At 38.2% G+C, this 27624-nt stretch overlaps 1 protein-coding gene and 1 non-coding gene across 2 annotated transcripts; one reads left to right on the forward strand and one right to left on the reverse strand.

Moving 5' to 3' along the window:
• Nucleotides 1–7824: 7824 nt before the first annotated feature.
• Nucleotides 7825–8763, reverse strand: LOC129008239 (olfactory receptor 6X1). The gene has a single exon (XM_054440228.2). It carries the CDS (start codon nt 8761–8763, stop codon nt 7825–7827), a length of 939 nt encoding a protein of 312 aa, XP_054296203.2.
• A 9055-nt stretch (nt 8764–17818) lies between these two features.
• Nucleotides 17819–17981, forward strand: LOC129009198 (U1 spliceosomal RNA). Its single transcript, XR_008492720.2, has one exon. It is a non-coding gene; the product is annotated as a U1 spliceosomal RNA (small nuclear RNA).
• Nucleotides 17982–27624: the final 9643 nt, after the last annotated feature.

A 27624-nucleotide genomic window follows, 5' to 3' on the forward strand; every position in this document is an offset into this window, starting at 1 on the left:
TGTATGATACGAAGGAATTGGGGAAGAAGAAAACAGTTTAAATAACTTACGCAATTCACTAACTGGTTATTTAATTATGATTAAATTAATTATAATTATTGTAAGTTCTCTAGAGAAATACAGAGTGCTATAAGAACTTGTTACTGGAGGTCCTAATCCTGGTTGTGGTGCTGTTAGAGAGGTAGTTAGGGAAAGCTTTCTTGAATAGTGACATTTGAACTGAGTCTGTGGAATGCCTGGGCAGGCTGAGGCTGGGGGTGAGGTTGGGAGATGGGGTATAAACCAAAAGGTGTCTGAGACAGATCTCAATTGATTTAGAGGTTTATTTTGCCAAGGTTGAGGATGCACCGTGGAAAAGTAGACACAAGTTGCAGTAGGATCTGTGGCCTGTGCTTTTTCCAAAGAGGGTTTTGAGGACTTCAATATTTAAAGCAGAAAGAGCAGGCAGGAGAGGAAGGAGAAAAGGAAAAAAAAGGGGAGGGTAGGCAACTAGCAAGAAGTCCCATTCTTGTGAAGCTCTGACCAGTGCTCAGCAATCCACATTTTACATCTGAAAAGAAAGTAGTGGGGACAAAGTCAATTATGCATAGATCTGCATTTTCTATGAGGTAAAGTAAATGTGAAGTAAAGTAAATGTGCCTAGAAAAAAAAGGAATTTCAGAAACACATGTGTTTAGAAACAAAACAAAAGGAAGGCAGTTTTTGCGTGATTTAGTTCCCAAGCATAGCTTTTCCCTTTGGCATAGTGAGTTTGGGGTCCCAAGATTTTGTTTTCCTTTCACTGAGGTGAGTAAAAAAGAATACTTGAAGTAATGGGAAATAGTGTATATATCACAGCTCTGAAATGGGAAGGAGCTTGGTGTACTGGAGAAACTGAGAAGAGGCTGGTGTGGCTGTGGTCTGACAGCAATAGAGGAATTTGTGAGGCCTGATATTGTGGACAGAGATCAGACCTAATAGACTAATGGTCTTATAGGCCAAATTAACTGCTAAAATTAATGAGAAGCTGGTCAGGTATGGCGGCTCACACACCTGTAATCCCAGCTCTTTGGGAGGTCGAGGCGGGTGGAACACTTGAGCTTAGGAGTTCGAGACCAGCCTAGGAAACATGGTAAAACCCTGTCTCTACAAAAAAAAATGCACACACACACACTCACTTAGCTAGGTGTGGTGGCATGCATCTGTTGTCCCAGCTATTTGGGAGGCTGAGGTGGGAGGATCACTTGAACCCCAGAAGTGGAGGTTGCAGTGAGCCGAGATCGTGCCACTGCACTCCAGCCTGGGCAACAGAGTGAGATGCTGTCTCCAAAAAAAAAATAAATAAATAAATATAAAAATAAAATAAATAAAATTAATGGGAAGCCATTGGAGATTTTTTATTAATTAAGCAACATGATTAGATATGCACCTTTATAAGATCTTTCTGGTCACCGAGGAGAATGGAGGGGACCATGAGTGGATGAGGAGAGATAACTTAGGAAGCTATTACTGTAGATCAGGTACTTGGACTAAAGCATTAATAGTAGATATGGAGGGCATTGGGTTATTTCTTTAAAACTATTTGATGCAGAGCAAAGAACTAATTGTTAGAAAAATGGTTATTGTTAGAAAAATAGGATAGAGAGAGGTTATTTTCCAAAAGTTGAAGAAATGGCAGGGGTAATTAGTAATAGTGAAGTGAGCTCAGCTGAAAGTGTGCATAGGAGTTCCACTCTCCTAGTTGTTCAATCCAAGTCTGGCTGAACACCAAGTATAGAAAGTGAATGGTTCTGAAAGAGCTATTTGTACATGACATTTTTATAATTAGAGTCATTTAGACTTGCAAGACGAATTCGTAATTCTAAGTGACCTGGTGGTGAGCCACTTGGTCAGGCACTAGATTAGATACCTTGATAAGTATATAATTATCTGCATTCAAATGTGTCTGTATTATACTTTATATTTTCTCATATTTGATTTTTACACGCTGGTCCCCAAGTTAGTTGGTCATTTGTGAATACCATGGAGTTATAAGGTCTTGATAAAAACAGAGGTGGCTTTAGAGATATACCTTAAGGAAGACAGCAGGAGATCTAGTCTGAGACACGTTGAGAAAAATGGTCTGTAGCTGGATAAGCTTGGAAAAGACCATATACTCTATCCTCCTTTTGGAAATTTATAATGCATGCGAAGATCCTTAGAAATGAAAAACAAAGCTGAGTTTATTACTTGACCTGTAAGGGAGAACTATATCATTCAATGTGATGGGAGTGAGTCTTTCTGAGTTAAAAGAGGAAAGATGAAATCAAGGATAAGAACGGGAAGTTTTGCTTCAATAAGGCAGGATCTTGAAGACTATCACTGATTGATTAAGTAGAGGATTGTAAAGTAGAGTATTGTTTTGGAATGGCAATTGCTCTGGTTTTCAATAATTATGGGACAGGTCTTTTTTTTTTCTTCCAACTTTTATTTTGGGTCGAGGGAGTACATGTGCAGGTTTGTTATAGGGGTAAATTGCTTGTCACTGAGGTTTGATGCACAAATGATCCCATCACCCAGGTAGTGAGCACAGTACCCAGTAGGTAGTTTTTTGATCCTCACTCTTCTCCCTCCCTCCACCCTCAAGTAGGCCCCAGTGTCCGTTGTCTCCATGGTGTCCATGTGTACTCAATGTTTAGCTCCCACTTATAAGTGAGAACATGTGGTATCTTGTTTTCTGTTCCTGCGTTAATTTGCTTACAATAATGGCTTCCAGCTCCATCCATTTTGCTGCAGAAGACATGATGTCATTCTTTTTTGTGGCTACATAGTATTCCATGGTATATATGTACCACATTTTCTTTATCCAGTCCACCACTGAGGGGTATTTAGGTTGATTCCATGTCTTTGCTATTGTGGAATAGTGCTGCAATGAACATATGTGTGCATGTGTCTTTATGGTAGAATGATTTATATTCTTTTGGGTTTATACCCAGTAATGTGCTGTATTGGGATTGCTGTAATGGGATTGCTGGGTCAAATAGCAATTCTGTTTTACATTCAACAAATCTCCAAATTGCTTTCCACAGTAGCTGAACTAATTTACATTCCCACCAGCAGTGTATATGCATTCCCCTTTCTCTGCAACCTTGCCAGCATCTGTTATTTCTCTTTTACTTTTTAATAATAGCCATTCTGACTGGTATGAGATGGCATCCCATTGTAGTTTTGATTTGTATTTCTTTAATGACTAGTGATGTTGGGCATTTTTTTCCTTGTATTTGTTGGCCACATGTATGTCTTCTTTTGAGAAGTGTCTCTTCATGTCCTTTGCCCATTTTTTAATGGAATTGTTTGTTTTTTGCTTGTTGAATTGTTTAAGTTCCTTATAGATTCTGTATATTAGACTTTTGTCAGGTGCATAATTTTCAAATATTTTCTCCCATTCTGTAGGTTGTCTGTGTACTCTGTTGATAGTTTCTTTTGCTGTGCAGAAGCTCCTTAGTTTAATTAGGTCCCACTTGTCAATTTTTGTTTTTGCTGCAGTTGCCTTTGGAGTCTTCATCATGAAATCTTTGCCAGGTCCTATGTCTAGAATGGTGTTTCCTATGTTTTCTTCTAGGGTTTTTTATAGTTTTAGGTTTTATATTTAAATTTTTCCTCCATCTTGAGTTGATTTTTGTTTATAGTGAAAGGGAGGGATCCAGTTTCAATCTTCTGCATATGGCTAGCCAATTGTCCCAGCATCATTTATTGAATAGGGAGTCCTTTCCCCATTGCTTGTTTTTGTCAACTTTGTTGAAGATCAGATGGTTGCAGGTGTGTGGCTTTATTTCTGGGTTTTCTAACCTGTTCCATTGGTCTCTGTGTCTGTTTCTGTATGGGCACAAGTCTTAATGAATTCCAAGATGGGATGAATAAAGCTATATTGGGTTCAAGGTCATATAGGAGGTACTTTCATACACATATGCTTGAGATTTGGAAATTTTTTTCTCTAACTTAGTGTTATGGATTCTTAGAAGTTCAATAGTGGAGGAACCTACTTAGTCTTTTCTAACTCTGCACTCCCCCCACCCAGTTTGAATTCTGAGTCCGGTTTATGAATATCCTGTGGCATCATGAAAACACTGCTTAAGTGTGTGTATTTTTAAAAACAAATTAACTCTAAAGTTCATTGTTAAAGATTTGTTTCAGGTCTATCCAGGTGCTCAACTTTGTCATTAAAGTTATTGATACTAGAAAAATAATATCCAGGGATCTGGGTAGGTTGTTCGTGATATTGTTTGAATGGATCTTTGTGTAATTCCTTACTCTTCTGGAGAAAAGTAGAATAGGAATGACATTTTGGCTTTAGAGACCTGAGAAACAGTAAGGTACGATGTGAGGTCTCAAGTTCTGTCTTGTCTCTGTGGCCAGGGCTCCTTTTCTTTAAAACAGTACTCTACGTTCTCTGGACACTGGAGGCCGCCCACAATCTCCTTCATGTCTTTGCCTCCCCTGTAGGTGAAGGAAAGTCAGATTTTAGGCATGGTTCCCTGAAAGTCTTCTTGTAATTCATATCATTCTTGATGTTCAGGAGGCTTCACCGTTGGATAGACTTCTGTAACTCTAGGATTTCCAACTCCTAGAACTAATACCCCTGCAGACTACTGTAATACCCACACACACACACACACACATATGCACACACACACCCACACGTTTTTTCCCAGTAGAATCAGTACCAGGAACATGGCTTGGTACTTGATATCAATATATCAGTAAGACGTAAACATGCATGAATAAATGTTGTCTATTTTAAGTTTCATGAATTGAAGCCTGGTGGTATTCTCACACCTGTTCTTCCCCCCTTCCTCCTTTTCTTGGATCTGCCAAAATGTTTTTATCCTACCCTCTGTCTGCCATTAGACATGAAACCGTTAGGGTCATAGGCTAGGCCCAGAAAAACTAATAGTTATGAGATTTGAAGGCAAATTTTTAAAAACTTTTTTAAAACAATAATATAACCCAGATGTTCCAACACCTCTAGATTTAGGTTACCTTGAGTACTTGCCCAAGCCCCTGCAAATGTGAAGTGCTTCCTAAAACTTCTGCATATTCTGTGGCCATCTCTGTGAGATTCTCTGTGGGCTGTTTCTAATCCAAATTATGTAATTCCAGACATGAAACGTTATTCCTCCTTGACTCACACACAACACTCACATATATGAATGCATGTGACATGCATGTTCTGTTCATACATGCATTTGGTAATATAGGAGACTTTACTGAAGGTTTAGGGGGAGACAGATGAACATTGTAGAAATGTGACTTCAAACTGAGCATTAGGCATCCCCATTCTTAAACTGCTTTTTAGGTGCCCTGACTCTGGGGAATTTCCACTGACTTCTTCCCACAGACTCCTCTGCTTTGCTCCATTTTGGGATTCCTTTTTTCTTCCTTTCTCTGTCATTTTCTTTTTTGAGAAATATTAACTATTACCTTTTTTTCCTCATTCAGGGCACTCTAAACCACTCTTTGATGACAGAGCTCATGATAATATTGATGTCCTTAGGTTCTCTCTCTTCCTTTATCTCCAGATGATCTATTTCTCCTGCACAGCTCCAAGACAGTTCCCTCTCTAAGAGAAAATCAGGTACAGCAGTTGAGATAATATTTTTGCCTCATTACATTTTGTTTTGAATTTTCAATTCAATATTAAAAGGAATGTGCAGTGTTGATGAAAGGACTCAAACTGTGTAAAATATTGGAAGAGATTTATTCTGAGCCCAATATGAGTGACCATGGCCTGTGGCACAGCCCTCGGGAGATCCTGAGAACATGTGCCTAAGGTGGTTGGGGCACAGCTTGGATTTATACACTTTAGAGAGACGTGAGACATCAGTCAGATACATTTAAGATATACATTGGTCTGTCCAGAAAGGCAGGACAACTTGAAGTGGGGAGTGGGGGGCTTCCAGGTTATAGGTAGATTTAAAAATGTTCCGATTGGCAATTGGTTGAGAGAGGTATTATCAATAGAAAGGAATGTCTGGGTTATGATAAGGGGTTGTGGAGACCAAAGTTTTATCATGCAAATGAAGCTTCCAGGTAGTAAGCTTCAGAGAGAATAGATTGTACATTTATAAATGTTTCTTATCAGACTTAAGGTTTGTGTTAATGTTAAATGCTGGTTGCTGGTTGGCTTTTCTTGAATTCCAAAAGGGAGGAGGGCATAATGAGGTGTGTCTGACCCCTTCTTCCTGTCATGACCTGAACCAGTCTTTCTGGTTAACTTTGGAGTGCCCTGGCCAAGAGGAGGAGTCCATTCAGATGGTTGAGGGGCCCTTAGAATTTGGTTTACAGCAGTCTTTTTTTTTTTTTTTTTTTTAAGTCATAGTTTTAATGGTCTTTTAATGCTAGTTTTTCTTTACTGTTGGGAAGGGACATATATAATACTCATTATCACAAACTGAATCACCTGCATCATCATTCCCTAAAAAGATGTCTTGCCTGAAGACAAAGGTCAGATCAGTAGGTTTGTAGCCCACTTTGAGAGACTTTGCACACTAACCCTGAAAACAGCCCAGTTGTCCCACACAAAAGATATTTATGGATTTTTAAATGAACACAGAAATTGACACTCTGTCTTAAAACCTGAAACTTACATTTGTCTTAACTGAGTTCCTTCCTCAGGAAACTGACCCGCAGGCAAGAGACTGAAACCTACTAGATCACCAATCCAGACAACAAGATGCCAGGCCCCTCATTCATCATGATGGCTTCCTTACCCCTCCCTAGTTCCTGTTTTCTCACCTTACCAACTCTTCTTCCTTACCCCTCTCTAATTCCTATCTTCCCTCCCTTCTACTATATATAAACCTCCCAATTTTAGTCAGTTGGGGAGATGGATTTGAGACTTTGCCTCCCATTTTTCTTGGCTGCAGCATTCAATTAAAGCCTTCTTCCCTGGCAATGCTCAGTGACTCAGTGATTGATGTTCTGTGCAGCAAGCACCAGGACCTGACTGAACCCTGGGGGTTTCAGTGACAATCCTACATGTGAGCCCTGAACTTCATGTAACCTTGGGGCTGCATTTTCCAGTAGGAAAGTGTTTCTAAATATGTTGGCTCTGAGACTTTTCTTAGCTTCCTAGGTACATGGTCTACTTATATTGGAGCCCAGAAACTGCTGTAATCCATGAACTGTAAATGGAAACTTTTTACAAGATGTTCTCAAGTTTTGGTATTATCTGAGGATGAACACCTCTAAGTTTATCTAAAAATTTGTATTATTTCAAGATGGAAGTCCCTTTATTGAGATATTATGAAACAAAAAGCTGATTCATTTCAAACATTTTGGAAGGATCATTAGAATTATTAGAAGTCTGTAGCGTGCTTCTCTTATGATAAAGATGATAGCAACTAAGAAAATGAGATGTGGAATGTTTTATGTTTTTGACAAGAAGATAAGGCAAAGAGGGTTGTCATAAAAAAAGATGGTGGTCATAAACAAAGAGGGAGACAGGATTCCTTATACATTTTTAAAGTTGTTGACATTTGTCTCTGACCTTAGTGGTTTCTACTTTCAGTTTGCAGTTGACAAGTCCAGAGTTCTACTTCATGCATCTGAGGATATCCTGGGACTTCCTTGTTGAAGAATTACATTGTTTCTTCTCAAGAAAAACTCCTAGTTCATTTACATGTAACAAGTTCTCATAGGAGACCTTAACCATCATGGTTTGCTTTTGCATCTTTATCTTACTATAGCATTGAATCAGAACTTCTGGGATTCGGGGGGAGCCTGTTTTACCAAACTTCTCCAAAATCCTCTCTCAACTTTCATTGTTTTTATCTGCGTTAAGCTCATTTTGATGTGTTGCATGTTTTACTTTGCATGACCAGTCTTTGGGCAAGTCATTGCCTTTCTTAAGGCTCCCTTCACCTCCTTGTTTCTAACAGTATAAATAAAGGGATTCAGAACGGGGGTGAGGATAGTATTTAGCACAGACACCACCTTATTAATCTTAAAGGAGGAGTGTGCTGTGGGTCTTAGGTACATGAACAGAACAGCCCCGTAGAGCAGGGAGACAACTGTCAGGTGCGAAGCACAGGTAGAGAAAGTCTTTTGGCGGCCAGTGCCTGAAGGAATTCGTCGGATTGTGGACAGAATGTAGATATAAGAAATCATATTAAAGAGAAGTGACCCTAGGATCACAAGGACGGTTGCTATGACACCCAGGAGTTCCAAAATGCTGGTGTCTACGCAGGCTGCTTTCAAAATGGGCCCAACATCACAGCAGAAATGATTGATAACATTATTGCCACAGAATGGCAACTGGATGAGCAGCAGCATCTGACAAAAGACAATGGTGAAGCCCACCACCCAGGAGCTCAGGGCCAGCTGCAGGCAGAGTTCGCTGGTCATGATGGTGGGGCAGCGAAGGGGCTTGCAGATGGCCGGGTAGCGGTCAAAAGACATGATAGTGAGGATCAAGAACTCGGTGGTGCCCAGGAAGAAGTGGAAGAAGGCCTGCAGCAGGCAGCAGGAAATGCAGATTACTGTTCTTGCCACTACAAAGGTTTCTAGCAGTTTGGGGATGACTGTGGTGGTGTACCAGATCTCTAGGAAAGACAAGTTACAAAGGAAGAAGTACATTGGAATTTGTAGCCTGGGCTCAGCCCACACAATGGCAATAATAAGCCCATTGCCTGCAAGGGTTAATATGTAGGTGAGAAAGATTGCAATAGAGAGAGGTGTTTGTAGGCCTTGGATAACAGGAAAGCCTAGGAGGATGAATTCCGTGATTACCGTGCCATTTCTCATGTCTCTTGATACCCTGGAAAGACAAGCAAGAAAGTAGCTCCTTAGACTCTTAGAGCACAGTTGATTATAGCTGGGACAAAAAATAAGGAGGATTCTGACTATGTAAGGTCCCTCAGGACCTGACTCTATTTCAGGTCCTCCCTCACCCACATACAAATGTGTGCTGGCCACCCGTTCTTTACTGATGATTTGGCTGGTTCTTTTGTCAGCAAAACCAGCTTCTAATGGACTTTCAATGTATTAAATACACTTGATGAATGCAAACTATTTTTTCACCCTTATACAACTATGAGAATAATCATGTTAAATGTGGTTGCTTACTGTCAATTATTCATATGAGTATTTTAAATACATAGTGTGTGTAACAACATATGTACATAAACATGGCTGTGAGTTCATAAGAAATTAATCCCTACTGTCTGAAAAAGAGTTACTGATTATATTACAGATACGTTTAAGGAAGCCATTATTGTGTGTGGGTGTGAGTGTGTGTTTAAAATAACCCCAAATCATTGCTATTATATTAGTGGTGAGATACAAGTTAGATAACAGAACAGGTGTTTTTCTAAAGAATCCACTTCCACATTCTAGTTCAGACTCCTTTGTTAAAGGTATCGAAAATAGCATTTAAAACGAAATGAATAAAACTGTTTAGGAAGTAGAGAAATATTCAAGTCAAATTCAAAATTTCAGAATAAGCTGAGTCAAAGCCTGTTATATGGAAGCACCTAATAAATGTATATGGGATAAAGATCTGCAGACACTAATCTACAAAAGTGAAAGGTTAGCAAATGCTAAGGATAACAAAATGGGAACTCTGAAAAGTACATTTTTGTCAAAACTTTTTTTGTGACTAAATGTCTTTTTATACCAAGTAAAGTATTTCTATTTGTATATGCAAATTCATGGGCTGAGAACATCCTTTCTGTTCTACCAAAATTCAGTAGAAAATAGTAAAACTACTTCCTTTCTTATCGAGGCTATTCTTCCATATGGGTTTCCTTTGAAATGGGTAAGACAAATTACTGTGAAATGAATTTCACAATTTTCAAAGTACATAAGAAACTTAGCATGAAAGAGGCAACTTAACAGTCATTGATAGGTTGTTTCATTCTTCCCTCATGTGAGATAACTGTAATTCTCTGAGGGCTTGCTTAGGGAAGAAAAACACTTTCTCCCACCTCTTTTCTAGACCAGGAAAAGATTCTTTGTCTACAATGTCACAAGCTCTAGTGCCTTTCCATAAAACGATGAGAGACAGAGAAGTATTTGAATTTGCACTAATGGCCAATATAACTGACCACGAACCTGGTCTCTTTATATAGGATAGATATAGAATTATCTTCATTCCCCATGCAGAGAAGAGTGGCAATCTCTATAGCTCAATATAACATTTCCAAGGGCTACACATTCTACCACTTGGAGAATTAGACCTATGAATTCCACAAGCATTTGTTGAGAGCTTACTATGCTTCAAGTCCTGCTAGGCAATTAAACAGCTTATCAGATAGATAGATAGATAGATAGATAGATAGATAGATACTATATATAGTATAATAATTACAACATGACTCAGTGAGGGAAAGTGTAGAGTTGTGCACAGATTGTTTTAGAAACACTTAGAAGGGACTCTTCACCATCTTTAGCAGGGGTTAAGGAAGTTTTTCTAAAGAAGGAGAGGCCTGAGTCCTAGAGTTCAATAGGAAAAGAAAGTGAAGTAAGGAGAGAGGGGGAATGCATTCCAGACAAGGATTCAGTTTTTGTGAAATAGAACCAGAGCAGAGAATTTCACTTGAGCTGGAGCTGGGGATCAGGCTTGTCCTGGCACTTATGGTAAATTAACAGTTAGAACAGTTTACATGAGAGATTCATGAAGCTTTTGGAGGAAAGAATCTTGAGTCAGGGAGTTTGCAAGTGTGTGTGTGTGTGTGTGTGTGTGTGTGTGTGTGTGTGAAGTATGGTGTCAGCCATTCTCTGTAACATATGTACATGTGGATCTAAGCTTTATGGAGGAAGGGGCTGCAGGTGGTATATGAATGACCTCTTTTGAGATTCTGGTCACAGACAGCACTGCTGTGGTATCCAGGTGACCACATGGGACACATACAGGGGACAGACATACTCTCTCTGCTTTTGTCAGGAACATGGCTTGGTTTGGTAGCATGAGGGCCCAGGAGTAGCAGCAGCAGTGGCAGCAGAAATGATAACAGCAGAAGTGGCAGTGCCTGGCGAGGGGGCTGGTCCACAGCAGAAGGAATGCTGAGCAAGTAGAAGTGGCAGAAATGAGGAATCAGGCAGTAGGTGTCCTGACAGCTGCACGGACTGGGTTTTGAGCACATAAGAAGTTTTGTGAGATGTAGAGGGAGGTGGGGATGTCTCGAGTTAGCAGGTAAAAGTAATATTCAGAGAAACACAGAAAAGCAACCCAAGGATCCTAAAGTTATAGAGCTAAGATACTGGAATAAACACTGCAGTCTATATGCCTATTACAATTCAATCCTACACTCTAGACTTTTTTTTTTCCTTTAAAAAAGTCACAATGTATAGGGTCAAATGTATAAGGTCAAATGGATTCCTCCATATCCACCAGGGTCCAAGTCACCAGATCCTGTTAACTTTACTTCTTACTCACTCTCTAGTGTGTGTCCTTCTTTCCGTCTCTCCTCGGCTCCGGTAAATCATGCTGTCATCTCCCATCAGGATTCGAACACAGCCTCCTAACAGGACTCCCTGTCTCCTGACTTGCTGTGCTCTTTCCTACCCATGTTTCAAACTGTAGCAAGGGGGACCATTCTAATTCTGACTATGCCACTCCTCAGAATCTTGAAGTTAACATCCCAGACTCCTCAGCATGACATTTAAGACCACCGATGATCTGGTCTTACCTACCTTTCCAGCATGATTTTCTGCCATTTGCCATTTTTCCTTCTGCCTTCCATCTTCTATGCTCCACACTTACTGAATTACTCAGGTTTAGAGGTTAACAAACTATTGCCCTGTTTTTGTAAAGTTTCACTAAAACATAGCCACACTCATCTGTTTACCTATTGCCTGTGGCTGCTTTTGTGCTATAATGGTGAAGTTTGGTAATTGTGACAGAGACCATATGAGCCTCAAAGTCTAAACTGTTTGCTATCTGGCCCTTTACAGAAACAGCTGGCTGACTCCTGCTCTAGTTCCCCAATTATGCCATCTTCTTTCTTGCCTCCCAGTCATTGCACATGCTGTTCTCTTCACCAGAAATACCCTTCCGGACTTTCTCCATTATTTGGCTAAGTCTTGTCTGAATTCTAGATTTAAGTTTAGGAGCCACCTCCATGGGAAGCCTTCCTTAACTTACCATCTCTAGTCCAGTTAAGGTGCTGCTCCTACACACTTTCCTAATGCCCTGTGCATATCTATACCTGAACACTTCGGAGAATTGTGTTTATTGTTTGCTTGGCTTCTGCTATAGACTCTATGCCCCTTGCAGGCAGCAATAGTGTCTGCAAGGCCGAAGCATAGGGCTTGACACAAAATAAGCTCTCAAAACATGTTTTCTAAATGATTATATAAATGGATAGCTTGTTGACACTCTGTCCCCAGTTACCTAGAAGTTTATGGAAACTGACACATGCACATGTTTATACATGTCACCGTTTCCTGTATTTCAAATGCTCAAGTCGTATCATAACAGGGACTCTTTGCTAAATAATTTGTCTCCAAGTTTGCTGCTGCTTCCAACTTTTTCTGATGTGAGTTTTGCCACATGAAAACCTTTCTGCTCCATCTTTCCATAATCAGGGATATGCTGGTGTTTTGTTTTGTTTTTACTGTGTTCTGGTTCTTTTCCCAGCTTCTTCAGGCTGCCTGAGTACAGATAATTTTCTTAACTCATTTAATGCTCAATAGCTTGAAATTGTATTGAGTCATTTTTTTCTGAGTTTTGTTGTGCAATAAAGAATCCCACATTTTCTAAAACTTTTTATAGTTTTAGAAGAAGACAAAAAGAATAAAAGTATTAACATATTTTCTTCTCTGGATAAGAGCAAAATGTTCCAAGTCTTGTTTGTTTATTTATTTGTTTGTTTTTAAATTGTTGATGAAGACCAATTTCAATTTTCAAGACTTTGATTATGGAATAAATTTGAATATGCCCAGTGGTGTAGAACTCTAAAACAGAAACATTAAGTACGTATAGAATAAGCTTCACAAAGAGAAATAAACCAAGATTCATCACTCAGGGGACTTGTGCTAAGCTGAAACTTGAATTAAGAACCAATTTGAAATTCATTTCAAGGACTGATGGTTCTAGGTAAGATGTGGTGAATAAAGACTGCTTTTCATTGAGGAAGATCCAAGTCCAGGTCATTGTGATGACTTTTCTACATGATAACAAAATTGATTTATTAGGATTTACTTTAAGACTTCAAGGGGTCAAGTCTAGCTGTAGCAATTCATTCTAGAGAAAAGCAAAGGTTTTTCCAAAATAGTACTCTTTCTCGGTGACAAAGCAATACTTACAGCACTACTGATTTCCTGGAAAACACTTCCAGCCCCAAGGTGTGTCCTTGTCCACAGTAGACTGACAGAAAAGGAGAGCTGGGTTATAAAGGCAGTATAATTGGAACAGAAAATTTTTCTTTTTTGTTCTGCACAGAAAATGAATCTCTTTTTCTATACTTTAATGCAAGTGTCCTTATGCATTACTGAATTCTATTCATAAAGCTTTCATGACACAGCAAGTTTTCTTCAGCATTTAGGAGAATTGTATTGAGAGTAATTAATTCATCTGTTCCTGCTAGGTCAGGGTATCTTCTCTGAAAATAACAGTTTGTTAGTGGGACATTTTCACAGGTTCCTGTGAGACATCAGTCTCCATGGATTTGCTCCAGAGAGTCCCAGGAGACGGGGAAGTTCTCACTAAAAGTTTATTCACAAGTCAAGCTGAGGAATTTGTAGTTTTCTAAATTCTAATTGGTACCAATCATTCCTGCACTCCTGAGGTAATTAACTAAAGTCTGAGAATCTTTTAATTTTATAAGTTTTTAGATCTTGGATTTCTCAGTTCTCCAAGAAGGAAAATTATTGACATCTTAATAAATAAATGGGGTCCTTTAATGAACTTAATTGAATCAAAGGTAGTCAATTTGGTCAATAATATAAGAATGGCCATGTATTCAGAAATGTGAGAGTGAACAGAATAGAAATTGCATTCAATTTTCTTGTGAACTATCTTATGGGGATAAATGAAAAGACAGGGGCCTAAAGTATTGAGGGTCATATAGAGAGTTCGTGGATATTGCATGTATAACTAATTATTGGGGAAGGCTCTCTGCAAAACGGGAACATAAGAGTTGGAATTGTAACTTGAAAATCAATGCTAATGAGGATAATTTAAGTAGAAATAAAATACACTCATTTTTAAATATACAGTTTGAAGAGTTTTGACAGATGTATGCACACATGTAATCACCACTTCAATTAAGATACAGAATTTTCTTAGCACTTTGAAAAAATTCTTTTGTGCTCATTTGCAGTTCTATCTCAGGACTCTCTCTCCCACCCCAACAACCACTGCCTGATTTCTATGTCTGTAGATTAGTGTCACCTATTGCATGATTTTTATGTAAATGGAATCATATGGTATGTGTATTCTTTTGTGTCAGGGTGCTTTCACTTAGCAAAATGTTTTTGAGATTCATCCACATTGTTAAGTATAAAAAGCTAATTCCTTTAAAGTGCTGAGTTTCAGGGTGCCACGGCTCATGCCTGTAATCCTAGTTCTTTGTGAGGCCTAGGGGGTTGGATTTCTTGAGCCCAGAAGTTCAAGACCAGCCTGGGAAACATGGTGAAACCAAGTCTTTACAAAAAATAAAAAATTAGCTGGGCATGGTGGCATGTGCCTGTAGTCTCAGCTACTTGGGAGGCTGAGGTAGGAGGAATGCTTAAGCCCGAGAGGTTGAAGCCCCAGTGATCCATGATCATTTCAGTGCTCTTCAGCCTAGGAAACAGAGTGAGACTCTGTCTCAAAAAAAAAAAAAAATAGTGCTGAGTTTCCATTGTATGAATATACACATCTTATTTATTCATGTATTAGTCAATGAGTGTTTGGGTTGTTTTAGTTTTTACTATTATACATAAAGTCGTGGTGAACACTCATGTAGGAATATTTTTGTGGGTGTCTATTTTTATTTACTTTAGGTACATGACTAAAAGTGAAATTCCTGAGTCATAAGGTCTGTGTATGTTCCACTTTTTGAGAAACAGCCAACCTGTTTTCCAATGAGGTTGCACCATTTCACAGGCCCATCAACTATATGAGAGTTCTAGTTGTTCCACATTTTCACCAACATTTGCTGTTGTCAGTTTAAAAAAATTATATATGATAGTAGGGGTTGGATTTTCTCATTTTTAATTTAATTTGCATTTCCCTGATGACCAGTGATGTTGAACACATTTTCATATGCTTATTAACAGTTTCTGTATCATTTTTGTGAAGTTAGTTTAAATATTTTACCCATTTAAAAATAGATAATTTTTGTTTTTTATTATTGAGTCATACAATTGCTTTATTCTAAAGCAGGACATGCACCTGTAATCCTAGCATTTTGGGAGGCATACGTGGAGGATTGCTTGAGGCCAGGAGTTCAAGACCATCCTGGGCAACATAGTGAGACACTGTCTCTACAAAAAATTAAAAAGTAGCTGGGCATGGTAGTGCACACCTGTCATCCTAGCTACTCGGGAGGCTGAGGCAGGAGGATTGCTTGAGCCCAGAAGTTTGAGGCTGCAGTGAGCCATGGTTGTACCACTGCACTTCAGCCTGTGCAACAGAGCGAGACTGTCTCTCTAAAAAAAAGTTCTTGGCCCGGCGTGATGGCTCATGCCTGTAATCCCAGCACTTTGGGAGGCCGAGGCGAGTGGATCACAAGGTCAGGAGATCGAGACCATCCTGGCTAACACAGTGAAACCCCATCTCTACTAAAAATATAAAAAATTAGCCGGGCTTGGTGGCAGGCGCCTGTAGTTCCAGCTACTCAGGAGGCTGACGCAGGAGAATGGCGTGCACCCGGGAGGCGGAGCTTGCAGTGAGCTGAGATTGCGCTGTGTGATCTCGCCTGTGACAGGAGGGAATACTTTGAAGATTTCTGAAATTCCTTGAAAGCCTTTTCTCATGGTCTTGGTTGCTAGCGCTTTGCTCTATTTGAGTTATAAAATCTCTCTAGCAAGTGGCTGCTCTATAGCCTGTGTGTATTTCTGTCTTGAAAATGCTTTTTCTTTTTCTACCACATGACCAGGCTGCAGATTTTCGAAATTTTTTCCTCTGCTTCCCTTTTAATTGTAAGTTCCAACTTTAAGTCATTCCTTTGCTTCCACATCTGATTGTAGGCTGTTAGAAGCAGCCACACCACAGTTTGAATACGTTGCTGCTTAAAAATTTCTCCACCAGATACCTTGGGTCATCATTCTTATGTTCAACCTTCACAAATCCCTAGGACATGGACAAAATGCTGTGAAGTTTTTTGCTAGAGCATAACAAGGGTGACTTTTATTCCCATTCCCAATAAATTCCTTATTTCAGTCTGAGACCTCATCAGCCTGGCCTTCACTCTCCATGTTTCTATCAGCATTTTGGTCACAACCTCTTAACAAGTCTCTAAAAAATCCTAATTTTTCCCTCATCTTCCAGTTTTCTTCAGAAACATCCAATCTCTTTCAACTTCTGCCAGTTATCCATTCCAAAGCACCTTCCCCACTTTCAGGTATCTTCATAGCAAACCCCACTCCTGGTACCAATTTTATGTATTAGTCTGTTTTACATTGTTCTAAAGGAATACCTGAGACTGAGTAATTCATAAAGAAAAGAGGTTTATTTGGCCCACAGTTCTGAAGACTGTGCAGGAAACATGGTACCAGCATCTGCTTTTGGGGTGGGTCTCTGGAAGCTTTGACTCATGACAGAAGGCAAAGGGGGATCAGGTGTGTCACATGGTAAGAGGGGGAGCAAGAGAGAGGAAAGGGTACCATACTCTTTTAAATAACCAGCTCTCATGTGAACTGATAGAATGAGAATTCACCCATTACCATGAGGATAGCACCAAGCCATTCATAAGGGATCCTCCCCATGACCCAAGCACCTCCCACCAGTCCCTACTTCCAACATTGGAGATCACATTTAAACATGAGATTTGGACAGGACAAACATCCAAACTTTGTCAAGGATTACTATCCAAAATATATAAGGAAGTCCTCCAACTCAATAGCAAAAAAACAAAAAACAACCCCACAATAATCTAATTAAAAAATGGGCAAAGGACTTGAGTAAACATTTCTTCAAAGAAGACATATGAAGGAACAACAGATATCTGAAAAGGTGCTTAATATCACAAACCATCAGGAAAATGCAAACCAAAATTATGATGAGCTATCACTTCATATCTTTTAGGATGACTACTATGAAAAAATAACAAATGTTGGCAAGAATGTGGATAAGAGTAAACCCTTATGTACCATTGGTAGTAATGTAAATTGCTGCATCCACTGTAGAAAACAATATGGAGGTTCCTTAACAAATTAAAAATACAATGACCTCATGATCTAGCAATTCCACTTCTGGCTATATCTCCAAATGAGTTGAAATCAGTATCTCAAAAATATATCTGCATCCTATGTTTATTTCAGCATTATTCACAATAGCCAAGACATGGAAGCAACCTAAATGTCCATCAATGGATGAATGGATAAGGAAAATACATACAATAGAATATTATTCAGCCTTAATGAAGAAGGAAATCCTGCCATTTGTGACAGCATAGGTGAACCTGAAGGACATAATGCTAAGTGAAATAGACCATATAAAGTACAAATACTACATGATACCACTTATATAATTAATCTAAAATAGTCAAACACATAAAAGCCAAAAGTGGAATAGTGTTTCCAGGGACCGGAAGGGAGAGGAGAACATGGAAGTATTAGTGAAAATGTACAAAATTTCAGTTACACAAGATGAATAAACAGTCCTAGAAATTGACTCTATAGTATAATACCTATAGTTAAGAATCTTGTATTAATACTTACCTGGCAGAGGTGATACCATGATCATGAAGGTGGTTTTCCCAGGGTGAGGCTGATCCATTCACTCTGGATGTGCTGACCCCTGTGATTTCCCCAAATGTGGCAAACTTCACTGCATAATTTGTGGTAGTAGGGGACTGTGTTCATGCTTTCCCCTCAAAAAAAAAAAAAAAAAGAACGCTGTATTGTATACTTAATAATTTGCTAAGAGGGTAATCTTAAGTGTTCTTATAATAAACAAACAAAATGATAATAATAAATAGAGAAGGTTGGAAGAAACTTTCTGAGATGATGGATAGGCCTATGGTGTGGACTGAGGTGATGATTTCGTTGGTGAATCTTTATCTCCAAACTCATTTGCGTGTTCACAAATCTCAATAAACACCAAACAACATAAACCAAAGAAAACTATACCTACACATATCATAATTAAATTACTGAAAATCAGTGATAAAGGGGGGCTTTTCTTCCCTTCATGCCCACCTTGTGGTTTTCAACTGCAAGAAGGCAAGCTAGCTGTTTAAACATGAATCTGGGCAGGAGGAGGGGAAGGGGCCTCTGTGAAGTTTTGAATCAAGACTGGATATATTAAGGTGTATACATTAATATACATAGTTTTTGTATGTCAATCATACATCAATAAAGTGGTTAAAAAGGAAGTTTTATATTTACAGTCATACTTACCATGTCCAGTGGCCTTCTGTGTGTGTGTATGTAGATCTGAATTTTGATTACTTTTTGGCCTCAAGAAATTCCTTTAACATTACTAGCAGTGAAGTTGTGATGACAAAAATTTTTCTGATTTTTTTTAGTTTGAAAATCTATTTATGTAATATTTATTTTTGAAGAATGTTTTTAGAGGATGTAGAATTCTAAGTTGATAGTTTATTCTCCCTTTTCTCATCTACTCCCCAGCAGTTTAAAGATATTGTTCCATTGCCTTCTGGTTTGTGTGGTTTCTAATGAGGCATCAGCAGTATTATATACGTCTGTATGTACATATGTATGTGTGTGTGTATATATGTGTGTGTGTGTATATATATATAGTGTTGTGTGTGGTTGTGTTAACTCTTAATTACTTTAATTTTTTATCATTGATTTTTAGTAATTATGACATGTGTAGGTATAGTTTTCCTTGTTTATATTGCTTGATGTTTATTGAGATTTGTGAACATGTAAATTTATACTTTTCATCCTATTTGGAAATATTTTGTCATTATTTCTTAAAAAATTTTTAATTTAAATATTCTGCCTCACCCTCTTTTCTGGTCCTCCTACTATGCATATATTAGGTTTCGTGATTTTGTCTCAAAGGCTGCTGAAGTTCTCTTCATTCTGTTTTTAGCTTTTCCTCACTCCTTAACCTGCAGTTTGGATAGTTTTTATACCAGTCTTCACATTCTTTTATTGTAAAGTGTTTAATCAGCTATTAAACTCATCCAATGAATTCACTTCAGCTCTATATGTTTTATTTGCTTCTTTTTCACATATTCCATTTTCTTCCTTATGTTCACATTTTAAAAAAATCTTAGGCAATATTTATCATAGCTGTTTAAATTCCTTATCTAAGAATTCTATCATATCTGTTATTTCTGAGTATACTGACTAATTTTTCTCTTCATTTTGAGTCATATTTCCTTTTTATTTTTGTTCTGGTAATTTTTAATTGGATGCTGGGTATTATATATGTTGTCAAAGGTCAGGTGTGGTGGCTCACACCTGTAATTCCAGCACTTTAGGAGGCCAAGATGAGAGAATTGTTTGAGGCCATCCTGTGTAGCACAGTGAGACAACGTGTCTCCAAAAAATAGAAAAAATTAACCAGGAATGGCAGCACATGCCTGTCATCCCAGCTACTTGGAAGGCTGAGATGGGAGGATTACTTCTGTATAGTAGGATTTCTAACCTGCATTGAGCTATGATTGCACCACTGCACTCCAGCCTGGGTGACACAGTGAGACCTTATCTTTAAAAAAAAAATGTAAAATAAATATTATTGAATGTTTGTTTTCTTCTTTTAAAGAGTGTTATAGTTTGTACTGTTAGCCTGCCAATTTATTTATAGATTTATTTGATTATTTGAAGTCTTCTTTTTAAGCTTTGTTAAGGCATATTAGAGTAAGACTTTATTTTAGGGTTAATTTCTCCTCACTGCTAAGGTATGAAACTTCTAAGGTACTGACTGAGTGTTCAGTGAAGTCCTTCCACTATGATTGGCTGGATTTCAAATGTCTAACCCTCATCAAGCTCTGTAGTTGTTCAGCTTTCACCTCTCCAGTAGTTTTTCTTCATATTTATTCTTTGCCTGGGCTTGTGAAGTTTCAACGCATGTATGCATGTATAGTTTATTACTTTTAGAGATAAACTAGAAGACATCCCTATGAAGTTTTCTGAAGCTCTTTCTCAAAGATTCCACATTTTTGGTAGTCTGCCCTGCAGATTTCAGATGCTTCAGCTTCCTTGAATTGTCAAACCTGTCTCTTCCACATAGTGAGAATGCTGTGCCCTGCTTGGGTTTGCCCTCTTTCCAAACTAGTGACTAATAGACACTTCCAGGTAGAGAGGTTGGGTTATCTTTGAGCTCAACTAATTTGATTTTCTTCTCTCAGGGATCACTGTCCTTGGCTTCTTGTTGTTTCAATGTATGAAAACAGCTGTTTCATATGTTTTGTCTAGTTTTTAAAAGTGTTTATAGTGTGAGGGTTAGTCCATTAGAATTACTTTGTTATACCTGGTTAGTGAATTCTTCCAAAATATTAGAATAAAAATTTGAAAGTGGAGGCCCCAAAAGATGATTTATTCAGAATTGGAGAGACTAGAGAGAGTTTAAAACCAAGGAAGGCAACATGAGAAGTGAAGAAGCTATAGAGAAGTTTCCTATACCAGAAGTTAAAGATTAATTACATATTCTAGTTATGTGTGTAGTTATTAGTGTGAGTTCTATTGCTAGTGTTATTGATATTATTTTGTTGTCATCTCTTGGAACACTCTCAATCAAATATTCTTGTTTTTTTTTTGTTTTTTGTTTTTTTTGTAAACTGCACCTTTGTTCTTCTGACCAAATTGGCCTTTTCTCCTCCTATTGAAGAAGGTATGGTTCTCTATCTTAAGAACCAAATGAAACAAAACTTTGATCCAAGCTGTCTTGGATTTATTTTAAAGCAAAATTTCTTAAGTAATATGTAATTTACGTATTTCTTGTATTATTTCTTTGACCATCTTCAGTTCTCTGAGATTTGGTTCCTATTTCATAATTTTACTGAATCTACATGCCTAAGAGCATACTTAAATTTTCTTCTTGTTTTTCAAAATCAAAGGGATTTTTGTGTTCATTTCTATCAACCTACAATAGTCCATACTGCTGACTACCCACTCTTTGGAGTTCTCTTTTCTCTTTCTTTTATAACATTTCACTCTATTACCTTTGTCTTCTTCTTCCTTCTCCTTATTTTTTATTCCTGGAGGTGGGGATCTCAGTTTTTGTTAACTTGTTCTTTCTTTTGTATAAGGCTAGCCAGCCCCAATAATGACCAAAATATACTCAATTAGGTATCTTGTTTAAATGAGAATCCTGTTTAATATGTAGAATAAAATTGTACCACCCTACTGAACTCATTTATATGTTTTGATTAGATAATCCTTTTGTCATAATATTGAGCTAACTTTCACCTATTTTGTAATACTTGAATATTTAAATACAATTGCTAGATCATATATCTTGATGTAGTTCAGGTCCAGGAGTTTCAACAGAAAAAAAACTTAAAGCCCATTCATAATTAGAGCATTTATAAATATATTTGGAAATTGAGGTAGTCCCTGAATGAAGTGACTTATAGGGAAGCACTCTGGAAGCTGAGAGAAAAATCATATGTGAGAAATCTGGTAAGGTAGGTGATATGGTTTGGATTTGCATCCCCACTCAACTCTCATGTTGAATTGTAATTCCCAGTGTTGAAGGAGGGGCCTGGTGGGAGGTGATTGAATCAGGGGAGTGGACTTCCCTGGTGCTGTTCTTGTGATAGTGAGTGAGTTCCCATGAGATATGGTTGTTTAAAAGTGTGTAGCACCAGCCAGGCATGGCAGCTCACGCCTGTAATCCCAGCACTTTGGGAAGCTGAGACAGGCAGATCACTTGAGCTCAGGAGTTTGAGAGCAACCTGGCCAATATGGTGAAACCTCATCTCTACTAAAAACACAAAAATTAGCCAGGCGTGGTGGTGCGCGCCTGTAGTCCCAGCTACTCAGAAGGCTGAGGGAGGAGAATCACTTGAACTCGGGAGGTGGAGGTTGCAGTGAGCCGAGATCATGCCACCGCACTCCAGCCTGGACAACAGAGCGAGAGTCTGTCTCAAAAAAAAAAAAAAATAGTGTGTGTGTGTAGCACCTCCCCCATCTCTCTCTTCCTCCTGCTCTAGTCATGTAAGATGTGCCTCCTTCCTCTTCTCCTTACGCCATGATTGTAAGTTTCCTGAGGCCTCCCCTGTACTGCCTGCAGAACCATGAGCCAACTAAACCTCTTTTCTTTATAAATTACCCAGTCCCAGATAGTTCTTTGTAGTAATGCAAGAATGGACTAATACAGTAGGTGTAGTTTAGCAGCCTGGGCTTAACTTTAGAGGAGACAGAGATGTTCCAGGTCCAGTGTGAGGCTGTGCTTGTCCACTCTCCTGATCCAGGGATCTTCCTCCTATTCTCCTGTGAAGTGCTGGTGTGTTCTAGGACTGGAAGAAGACCATGGTAACCATTGGAAGAACTTCGTCATTAGGGAATCAAACAGCCCTAGGAATTATTTTAGGACTACCTTTATAGCTCATCAGGCTGACTCATCTGGACGTCATGATCAGAAGCAGGACTGGTGATTATTTAGCAATATCAACATGTCCTTGTAAATGCTGGAGTATGTGGTCTACGGACAAATAAAAATAAAAAGTAAAATGCTTAATTGTTAAAAATTAAGATAGAGACTTCTCCCTTCTCTCTCTTCTTAAAACATTAACTTTAGGAAATTCATAATTATAACTATTTTCTTTCTTTGAAATGTGTGTAAATCTTTTTAGAAGTGAGATAAGTTTGTTTTATTTTTTTGCCAGCTTTATGACCCAGAAATGTCTTTCTCAAGGACCTAGGAGTCGTCTCTTGGAAATGTAAACATCAAGGGAGATAGTTTCTTTATTTCCCAGTTTCTATGGGAAGGTAGAAGCCTAACTTCAGAGGTACCTTGCTTCAGGTTGTAGAACTACCTCCTGTCATAAAGATAAGATAAGTCTATTTTTCCTTTGTATAAAGCCAATTAGGTAATGCGGATCATCACCCCAATTACCAGGTGAGTCTAGGATGAACTATGTGTGACAGATGGTGCTGTCAACTCCTCTTATTCTTTATCTGGAAAACCTGTAAGTAATGAGTTGTGACTGCTTGACTATATAAAAATTTTTTTTCCTGTCTCTGCACTCTTTTAGCAGATTGCTTGTGAGGCACATCACATTTTGGTTTATTGCTTATTCAATAATAAAATTGCTTTATTTCTCTACTACCATTGTGGAAAGGTTTTCTGGGCTGGGAGATTTTATTTTAAATTGTATTTCCTCAACAGTGGGTAATGGAAGATGTATTAGAGTTCTCAGAGAAACAGAACCAAATATATATATATATATATATGTTCTGTTCATATATAGGTTCTGTTCACATATATATATTTTATATATTATAATTATATATAATATATAATTATAATATATAATATATAATTATAACATATATAATATATAATATAATTATATATTATATATTATATCTTATATATAACATATTATATATTATATCTTATATATTATATCTTATATATAACATATATTATATATTATGTATAATATATAATATATGTTATATATATAAGATATATAATATATTATATATATTTTATATATATATATGAATGAAGTGGCTTACATGATGATTATGGAGATCTAGAAGTCCCAGTATCTGCTGTCTACAAGCTGGAGAACAAGAAAAGCTGGCTTTGTAATTCATTTCCATCCTGAAGGCTTGAGAAACAAGGAAGCTGATGGTGTAAGTGCCAGTCTGAGTCCAGAGGGCCAAGAAGCAGGAGCATCAATGTCCAAGGGCAGAAGAAGGTGGATGGGTATGCCAGCTGAAGCAGCAACAAACTAACTCTTCTTCTGCCTTTTTGTTCTATGTAGGCTCTCAACAAATTAGATGATGATGCTCACCTGCATTAGTGAGGGTGATCTTTATTCAGCAATGTTTATAGCTTATTTTTGCTTTTTAAATTGCATTTTGTTGTAATTTCCCCCCTCATTTAAAATACATATTTATTTTTGTACCTAATATGTACTGGAATTTATTTTTATTTTCTCTAAAGATGATCTCCCCAAATATATATGCTTTAGCCACCACATGTCTGGATCCACATACAAACCAGAAAGACTAAACCGTAGGCTACCAGAAAAATAATTCATGTTAGATTTTCTCAGAGTGGGCAGCCATCAGTAAGTAAAAATAGGCTCTTCCTGACACTGTAAATGTGAAATGCCATCTTTTATTTTAGAACTCAGGTGCTTCATACTAACTGGTGAATATTCTGAATTCTGAAAAAACTTATTAGGTACAGAAAAGAGAAATGATATATAGAATCAGAACTGAGTTGGGAAATTTCCCAGTATCCTTTGAAAAGTCTGGTCAGATTATCACTACATTTACAGATTTGGAGCATTATTCCAATGTGTTAATTTTCTGCAGTGCAATGTTTCGGCTGAGATTATAAATTCAGGTATAAAATTTGTGGTTGACCCAAATCAGAAGGAAGTATGATTTTCTCAAAGTAATAATAATAATAATAAAGAAAGCAATCAACACAAATATTTGCATAGTGCTTACTGTATGCCAGATGCTATTCTAAGTGCTTTAACAAATATTAAGTCTTTGTAATTTTTATGACTGCACTGTGAAGCTGTTACTATTGTTATAATTTTATAGATGAGAAAACTGAGATATAGAATAGTAAATTAACTTGACCAAGGCCATACAACTAGTAAATGACATACTTAAACCCAGAAAGCAGAGTTTGGATTTAAGCAAATAGCATTTATAGAATAGGAGGAAGTACAAAAGAAAGCACAAAGTAGTACTATGACATCAAAGGAAATGTCAGGCCCAAATGTATTCCTGGCTTTTGCGTGCTGTATTAGTCCATTCTCACACTCTTATAAAGAAATACCTGAGACTGGGCAATTTATAAAGAAAAGAGGTTTAATTTACTCACAGTTCCACATGACTTGGGAGGCCTCAGGAAACTTACAATTGTGGCAGAAGGTGAAAGGGAAGCAGGCACCTTCTTCACAAGTTGGCAGGAGGGAGAGAGTGCATAAGGGAAAGTGCCACTTTTAAACCATCAGATCTCATGAGAACTTCCTTACTATCATAAGAACAGCATGGGGGAAACTGCCCCCATGATCAAATAGCCTCCCATCAGGTCCCTCCCTCTACATGTGGGGATTATAATTCGAGATGAGGTTTGAATGGGAACACAGAGCCAAAACATATCACATGCTTCTTTGACTAGATAGATTATCCTGTTCAGACACCTTTCTCCTTCTCATTCCCATGACTGAAACTGCCCTGCAGCAGAAGATACGCAGCCCCTACAATCAAGTGGTCCAATTTCTAGCCTCAGTCAGTTCTAAACATTGTTTTCTTGCTTGGATCCTGAGGCCCAGTTTTTTTCTTCACTTGGCAAACTTTCACCAACCAAAATTTATAGATGTAATAACTCGGCTTCTCATAGATCCCTTCCCAGAGTTGGAGTTTGATACAACACCACCCTGGTAACTGAAGTCTTTCCTACTGGTTGATTATCTACTGGATGCTGATTGCTGATTGCCGTAGTCCTGCGTATCACCTGCCTTGGATTCTCTATTATGGCCTGTTCTTATCGGTTGGAGTTTTCTGTTGTTCCATCTGTCATTCTTTCAAAAGGTATTGTCTTAGTCAGTTTGGGCTACTATAACAGAATACCATAAACTGGATAGCTTATAAACTACACAATACATTTTTCATAGTTCTGCCATCTGGGAATTCCAAGATCAAAGAGTTGGCAGATGCAGTGTCTGGTGAGGGCCGGCTTCCTGATTCATAGGTGGCTGTCATTTCATTGTGTCCTTACATGGTGGAAGGGGCTGGTTAGCTGAGTTCTCTCTTTTTAAAAAATATTTTTTATTGACAAATAATAGTTGTACATATTCACGGGGTACATAGTGATGTTCCAATACATATAATGTATAGTGATCAGATCAGAGTAATTAGCATATCCAGAATTTCAAGCACTTTTATCATTTCTTTGTGTTGGGAGCATTCAATATCCTCCTTCTAGCTGTTTGAAACTAAATAATATATTATTGTCAACTATATTCTGAGGTCTCTTATAAGGGCACTAATTGGAATCTTGAGGATGGAACCCTGATGGCCTTAATCACCTCCCAAAAACTCCACCTCCTACTACCATCATCTTGGAGGTTAAGATTTCAACATGAATTTTGACTGGACATAGGCCTTTATTCCATTGCAGCTATGTTTATTGCCAAATTGGAGTTTCTCTTAGCCTTTCTCCTGTAAATAACCACAAACCATCTCTATATCCTTGGGCCTGGCAGAGAATGTAAATAAGGTAAATATGAGCAATCACACATATAGTAAAAAGGGAAAGTCACATAAATCCACACCAGTTAGAAAAAATGTTACCACATTTGTACAGTGCTTTTGATTCTTCATTTGCCACCTTACATAACTCTGGTTAATTTCACCACTTTGTGAGGTAAACAAGGTCCTAAGTGAATATTTTGGTAAGATAGAAATTGTAGGGGTCAAGGGCAAACTTTCTCTTTGCCTTTTACTGAAAGTCACTGTCAAGAGGCAAATTAATGGAAGAAAAGGCATACTCATTTATTAACGTATACACAAGAGCTTTCAGAATTTATTATTTATTTATTCATTGAGATAGGGTCTCATTCTGTCACCTGTGCTGAAGTGCAGTGGCACTATCACAGCTCACTGCAGCCTCAATCTCCTGGGCTCAAGCAATCCTCTTGCTTCAGCCTCCCAAAGTGCTAAAATTATAGGCATAAGCCGCCCAAAATCACCAAAATTTTTACCAGACCAAAATCACCCATTTTTATGCTTAGGTTCAACAAAGTACGCACAGCTGTATAGAAATGACTGGACAAAAATGGTCTGATCTAATGCTAATAGACTGAGTGGGGAAATCCAGCAAGGCCTGTCCATCTACATTCTTCTTGGTCCCTTTGAGCAGCATTTCTTCCTTCTGGGATGGGCAGGACACTCTCTGTAATGGTGTCTTATGACCTGATAGTGAAGCAAAGCAGGTCAGATAATTTTTTTTTTTTTTTGAGACACAGTCTCACTCTATCACCCAGGCCAGAGTGCAGTGGTGCTATTTCAGCTCACTGCAACCTCCGCCTCCCAGGTTCAAGCAATTCTTATGCTTCAGTCTCCCAAGTAGCTGGGATTACAGGCATGTGCCACCACACCTGGCGAATTTTTATATTTTTAGTAGAAACAGGGTTCCACCATGTTGGTCAGGCTGGTCTCAAACTCGTGGCCTCAAGTGTTCCACCTGCCTTGGCCTCCCAAAGTGCTGGGATTACATGAGTGAGCCACTGCGCCTGGCCCAGATAATTTTTTTATGGCCAGTTTTTACACAGAAAGCTGGAAAGAAAATTGGAATAATATTTTTAGGTTTTATATCTGGCTTTGGAAAGAAGGGGT

The sequence above is a fragment of the Pongo pygmaeus genome, chromosome 9 (genome assembly GCF_028885625.2).
Source record: "Pongo pygmaeus isolate AG05252 chromosome 9, NHGRI_mPonPyg2-v2.0_pri, whole genome shotgun sequence".
NCBI classification, from domain to species: Eukaryota; Metazoa; Chordata; class Mammalia; order Primates; family Hominidae; genus Pongo; species Pongo pygmaeus.